The sequence below is a fragment of the Micropterus salmoides genome, unplaced genomic scaffold, assembly GCF_014851395.1.
Source record: "Micropterus salmoides isolate LMB-PRFRI ecotype aquatic unplaced genomic scaffold, ASM1485139v1 Ms_hic_scaffold_15, whole genome shotgun sequence".
NCBI classification, from domain to species: domain Eukaryota; kingdom Metazoa; phylum Chordata; class Actinopteri; order Centrarchiformes; family Centrarchidae; genus Micropterus; species Micropterus salmoides.
The window spans coordinates 22,189,817-22,196,130 of NW_024040596.1; the positions used below are offsets into that span (position 1 = coordinate 22,189,817).

Here is a 6,314-nt window from a genome sequence, read left to right on the forward strand (position 1 = left end):
GACAACTAAAGAAAACCCCAAAATCAGTATCTCAGAAAATTAGAATATTGTGAAAAGGTTCAATATTGAAGACACCTGGTGCCACACTCTAATCAGCTAATTAACTCAAAACACCTGCAAAGGCCTTTAAATGGTCTCTCAGTCTAGTTCTGTAGGCTACACAATCATGGGGAAGACTGCTGACTTGACAGCTGTCCAAAGGACGACCATTGACTCCTTGCACAAGGAGGGCAAGACACAAAAGGTCATTGCTAAAGAGGCTGGCTGTTCACAGAGCTCTGTGTCCAAGCACATTAATAGAGAGGCGAAGGGAAGGAAAAGATGTGGTAGAAAAAAGTGTACAAGCAATAGAGATAACCGCACCCTGGAGAGGATTGTGAAACAAAACCCATTCAAAAATGTGGGGGAGATTCACAAAGAGTGGACTGCAGCTGGAGTCAGTGCTTCAAGAACCACCACGCACAGACATCTGCAAGACATGGGTTTCAGCTGTCGCATTCCTTGTGTCAAGCCACTCTTGAACAAGACACAGCGTCAGAAGCGTCTCGCCTGGGCTAAAGACGAAAAGGACTGGACTGCTGCTGAGTGGTCCAAAGTTATGTTCTCTGATGAAAGTAAATTTTGCATTTCCTTTGGAAATCAAGGTCCCAGAGTCTGGAGGAAGACAGGAGAGGCACAGAATCCACGTTGCTTGAAGTCCAGTGCAAGGTTTCCACAGTCAGTGATGGTTTGGGGTGCCATGTCATCTGCTGGTGTTGGTCCACTGTGTTTTTTGAGGTCCAAGGTCAATGCAGCCGTCTACCAGGAAGTTTTAGAGCACTTGTTTTTTTTTTATGTTTGTCTCAATTGTGTGTCACACGTTTAGTATGTCTACTTTCTTCTGCTTAGTTTTGTTGTAAATATAATTGTAATCTATTTTATAGGATGTATGTCTATTGACAACTGGCCGGGGACAACAGTTGGAAATTATCCGTAGAGGCTAAAGCTGCTCTTTTTATCAAAAGGGACTGTCCACGATATTATAAACAAATAAACTAAACTTCATGCTTCCAGCTGCTGACCAACTTTATGGAGATGCAGATTTCATTTTCCAACAGGACTTGGCACCTGCACACAGTGCCAAAGCTACCAGTACCTGGTTTAAGGACCATGGTATCCCTGTTCCTAATTGGCCAGCAAACTCGCCTGACCTCAACCCTATAGAAAATCTATGGGGTATTGTGAAGAGGAAGATGCGATACACCAGACCCAACAATGCAGAAGAGCTGAATGCCACTATCAGAGCAACCTGGGCTCTCATAACACCTGAGCAGTGCCACAGACTGATCGACTCCATGCCACGCTGCATTGCTGCATTAATTCAGGCAGAAGGAGCCCCAACTAAGTATTGAGTGCTGTACATGCTCATACTTTTCAGTTGGCCAACATTTCTAAAAATCATTTTTTTGTATTGGTCTTAATATTCTAATTTTCTGAGATACCAAATTTGGGATTTTCATTAGTTGTCAGTTATAATCATCAAAATTAAAAGGACACTTAACACTTGAAATATATCAGTCTGTGTGGAATGAATGTTTACATTATACAAGTTTCACTTTTTGAATGGAATTACTGAAATAAATCAACTTTTGATGATATTCTAATTATATGACCAGCACCTGTATGTATCATGGTTCTGGATAGAGGTCTGATAGAACTGCAACATTTCAGTTAGTTTTTAGTCTCTACATTTTGTTTGGGGAAAAATTTAAATATAATCTCATTGGATGGTAGGCAATCTTAGTGACAAAAAACACAGAACATGATTAGAGTTTCATAGTGTTGTGCTGCTGAAGAGGGCAAGGCCTCTAACCTTCTGATGTAGACGGGCAAGAACAGAGGACAAAGTCTGGCAATACTTCAACATGTCATTTTCACAGTGACATGTTTCAGGGGTACTCTGCTCACTGCCTCTATCCCTGTTTGTAGAGGGCGCCCAAAAAGAATCTCAAATGGGCTCAAACCTTACCTGGTTCTTGCCTTCGTTCTCATGTACGTCAACACCACCGGCAATGCTTTGGTTCATGGTCTCACTTAGCTAGCTTAGCTTTTAGTGTCCTATTCCTTCTCCACTGGTCTTGTTTTGAAGTTGGAAAAACCTAAATCTAGTTGGGAAACACTACTTTTTTCCTTTAGCTAAAAATCTCCCTCATCAGGTGATCAAATGGTTTATCTGGTGGTGGATGTGCTGCTAAAGGAACCTGTAATCCTCTATGTTGTTCGTTAGGCAGATTGAGCATGTTTGACAAAAGTTGTGAGCATACGCTGTGAAACCTTTCATGAACCAGTGTCTTGCTTCACCACAATATTTCATTAGTGATACAGTTAGTTTTACAGCACCAGCCCTCTGTAGTTTTCTAGGACAGCTAAAAAAAAATATATAAATAAATGGCTCTGACCGCTGCTCCTGTTTAGGAGAGGGAAAAACTATGACATTAGATCAAAATGTAGATTTTATTTTAAAAGCGTTACAACAAACAAAAAATAAAATCGATGACTCTCAGATGTGAGTTGAGTTACTTTTGTTTTGGAAACTTTGATTTCCCCCCTCCCCCTTTTTTGTTGCCATTTATGACACTTTCATTGCAAGCTACTACAGTCTATTCCCCCCCCCCCCCCATATGTAGAGTCATTTTACTTATTGTCTTATCCTCATATTTGGGTTACTTTGCCTTTTCTTGTTTTACTGATACTGTGTGATTTTAAATTGTTGTTTGTTTTTATGGTTTTTGTGTGGACGCCAGGCAGACCTTCTTCCTCACTCACTGGATTGCTGCTCAGAGCACAGTCGTGCTTCAGTAGAAATTACTGTGTAGTTTACATGTACTGTTGAAAGAAAAAAAAATAAATAAATAAATAAAACCCACACTGGATTCTTTTCCACCAAGCATCAGTAAAGAGAACTCCACCAAAATAAGTGACTGAAGAGAACTTTAAATCCAGTCTTAAAGTGTGGCTTTACAGCAATATTTATTAACATCAGCCTTCATATTAAAAGAGGTCTACATTTCTGTGAGAACAAACAAAAACATATTTTAAATTCTTTAAAATCATTGATTGCAAAGAACAGTATGAAAACCTGAACTGACAAATCAAACATCATGAAGTCACATTAAGAAAGTATGACTCAACTTTGGGCATAGCTGCTTTAAAAAAAAAATAAAAAAAGGACACTGGGTTTTTGAAAGCCAAGGGCCAATCAGAAAGGTCCACCAACCTCACCGACACCCGCACTCATTCACCACCATGTCCTGGTAATGTCGCAGCACCACGTTGTCGTTGTTGTCGTAGTAGAGCATGGAGATTGGAGAGAGGCGGATGGGGACGCAGCCGGGTTGTGGCGTGCCGTGTGGGTCCAGGGAGTGCACCAGGGTCTGCAGGATGGCGTGGTTGGTGCCGTTCAGACTCTCGCTGAGCGGGAACGGGCACTCGCCGTGGCAGTAGTTGGCCATGTAGCCCAGTGGGGCGATGATCCAGTCCTGCCAGCCCACATCTCTGAAGTCAATGTAGAGGCGGCGGGCCTTGCACACTCTGCTGGGTGTCACCGGGAGGTGGACGGCGCTTCTTCGCTGTCTGGAGCGACACTGGTGGGGGTTGAGGGACACGGCCACCAGTGAGGCCTGGATCAGTGGCAGGGTGAAGGTTAATTCCAGTGGTAAGGAGTTCCCAGGGTGAAAAGGAAGAAGGTCTTCTGGACCTGTGCTAAGAGGTAGCAGCTCTAAAAGTAAACCATAGTTGCGTCCCGGTTTGCGCCAGCTCTCCGACAGCGAGGTGAGGTCCATGGTGATGGAGGTGGGCTCAGGCTGCAGCTGGACTGACTGGGACAGCAGGAGTCTGCGGTTGGCGTGGGGATTGGCTCCCCTCAGCGTGGCTCTAATCACTTTATACAGAGACACGCTGAGGGCCCGGGGGCCCTGCAGGAGGTCTGCAGAGCTGAAGGGCTTCCAGTGGAACTTGATTTCCAGCTGAGCCAGAGACAGCAGCTCCACAGGCTGCAGGACGGACATGTTGAAGAAAAGCTGCTTCTCCAGACAGGCCTGACAGCTGCTGCTCCAGCCAGACACCAGCCTGCCTGCAACACACCAGCAGGGAGAGGAGAATTTTAACTGGGACATTAACGTTTGGCAGGGGTTCATCTGTTTTTTTTTTTTTTTTTTTTATTTAAGTGGAGACGGGAAGCATGATAATCTAAATCAGGGAGGAGAATAATTTGTCATGACCAATTACTTCTCTCTCAAACACACAGTGGTTGAACTCACTGCATTTTTAGCCATGAGCACATTTGCTGTTTTAAAAGAAATTCTGACAAGAATAAATTACACTGATGTGCTGTTATTATTTGCTCTGCCATGTCAGTGAATAACACTTTGATCAATAAATAGCCTAAAAGTGTGTTCTCTTTCTCTCATACCTGTGTGCAAATCTTGGCTGAACTTGCTTTTTTATGAACAAGGATGTGCCCAGCTTTGCAGAAAAGCACAGTACAGAACCACAGCACACAATAAGGCAGGTTAAATTTTTTTTTAACAGTTAAAACATTTGTTTATTTAAATTGATTTGAAAATGTGCCACTTGTGCTAGTCCCAAAACCTTTGAATGTTATTGGCCAAATGGAAAGGAATATTTGTGGTAGGCTACATGAGAATGATGAAGTCTGTCCAAAACTCCTCAAATAAATTTACTATTTTCTATCCACTTTACTTCTTCACACTATAGTATGCAACCAGATGTACCAGGGTTGTCAACAGTTCTTAAAGCGGTTGGTGCTAGTGCAGTTTCACACATACTACTATTCAACCAAAGTTGAATATGTTTGATGTACTAGATTTTTATTTATTTATGTGGAATAGGAAACAACATTTTAGGTGATGTTTAAGTCTGGTTTTAGCTAAATACATTAATTACATTTATCATTTAAAGATGAATCGTGCAAAAAAACAAAAACAAACAAAAAAAAAACAGCATCTTAAGTAGGCTATAATTTTAATTTGAGTAACTTGTACTGTTAATCAGGGAAAGTAATACACTGGGGATTGCACAACCAGATTTGATTGAGTAACTGTAATTGATTTAAAAAAAAAAAAAAAAAATCAGAATTCACATTTGATGTGTTACCATCATTTATATGCAGTCTATGGTTACCATCTGTGTGTTGAGGTCATGCAGAAGCAACTCAATTTCACAGGACTTGTCTAGTTGCTGGGTTTATGAGCATATTGGGTTTTTACACCATCAACATTTTACACTACCATACAATATGATGCCTCTCTCTGCCTACCTTGGTCTTGCACGTATCGGATGATGTTGCCGCGGACTCCGTACTCTGACACCGTGCAGGGGTCGCTCTCCTGGGCCTGGATGTTCTCTGACCTCCGGAACATCCTCCAGAGCGCGGAGGGGACGTGGCGCCGGGACTGGTGGCTCCCTGCGGCTCGATGTCGCCCGGAGAGCCCCAGGGAGCTGAGGAAGAGTCGCTCCCGGCTCTTCATCTCCTCCACATGGGAGAGAGCACACACAACACCGAGGGAACACACCACTAAAAGCAGCAGAGGACTCAAGTCTTGCATCGTTTTATTGAGCTCAGCTCTGCCGGTTCCTCACCTGTAACGTTGCTCCCGACGTTTCTTTTAACCTGTGAAACCTCCCGGTGTGCAGCTGCATAATTATGTTAATGAGAAGCAGGCAATCAGGCCGGAGATAAGGTGAGGGGGCAGGAACACATAGGCCCTGAGATCAGATAGGCGCTATATATATATATTATATATTCGTGGTTACTAAGTATAATCTAAAGACCTCGCTGTAAGATAAGACAACTGTCTAAAGTCAGGCGAAACAAACATCATTAGGACCACATAAGTACACCAGAAGGTCTGTCCCAAGTTTCTCCTCTTTTTCACCTGCGTTTTACGCAGAAGCTATCTAAATGAATTTGTTTCACCACTCACTGCACAAACACTGCTCAGAAATTACTACACTTTATGTAGGATACATGCACAGTAGTAATGTGCCACAACTCGTCTACCTGGTGTATACAGTACACCCATGTAAGATGAGGAGATTGTAGCTGTGGATACACAAACCAAACTGAAAAACAGAAAAAGGGCTAAACTGAGCAGGTCTGCTCCAGCAGTGACTTTTTTACACCATCTACTGTCCATTTTAGGTACTTCCTTAATGTAATTCTACATATCTTGTAATCTTGAGACTGCTTGGAGGGTCCTCACCCCAGTGTTGGAAGCAACAGATTTTAGTATCAAGCTCATTGTTGGCAAGTC

General features: G+C 42.7%; 1 protein-coding gene across 1 annotated transcript; it reads right to left on the reverse strand.

The window, feature by feature from the left end:
* Positions 1–2,977: 2,977 nt before the first annotated feature.
* Positions 2,978–5,662, reverse strand: LOC119904413 (protein DVR-1-like). The gene is made up of 2 exons (XM_038721053.1): positions 5,318–5,662; positions 2,978–4,111 (listed from the first exon to the last, which is right to left on the reverse strand). The coding sequence occupies exons 1-2, from the start codon at positions 5,604–5,606 to the stop codon at positions 3,258–3,260; spliced, it is 1,143 nt and encodes a 380-aa protein (XP_038576981.1). The 5' UTR covers positions 5,607–5,662; the 3' UTR covers positions 2,978–3,257.
* Between the last annotated feature and the right edge of the window lie 652 nt (positions 5,663–6,314).

Bases quoted from the DNA above. Each gene is read 5' to 3' on its own strand.
- LOC119904413 (XM_038721053.1), bottom strand. From the start codon at position 5,606: ATGCAAGACTTGAGTCCTCTGCTGCTTTTAGTGGTGTGTTCCCTCGGT. The intron at 4,112-5,317 runs GTAGGCAGAGAG...GGTGTGTTGCAG, and splicing joins CCGATACGTGCAAGACCAAG to GCAGGCTGGTGTCTGGCTGG.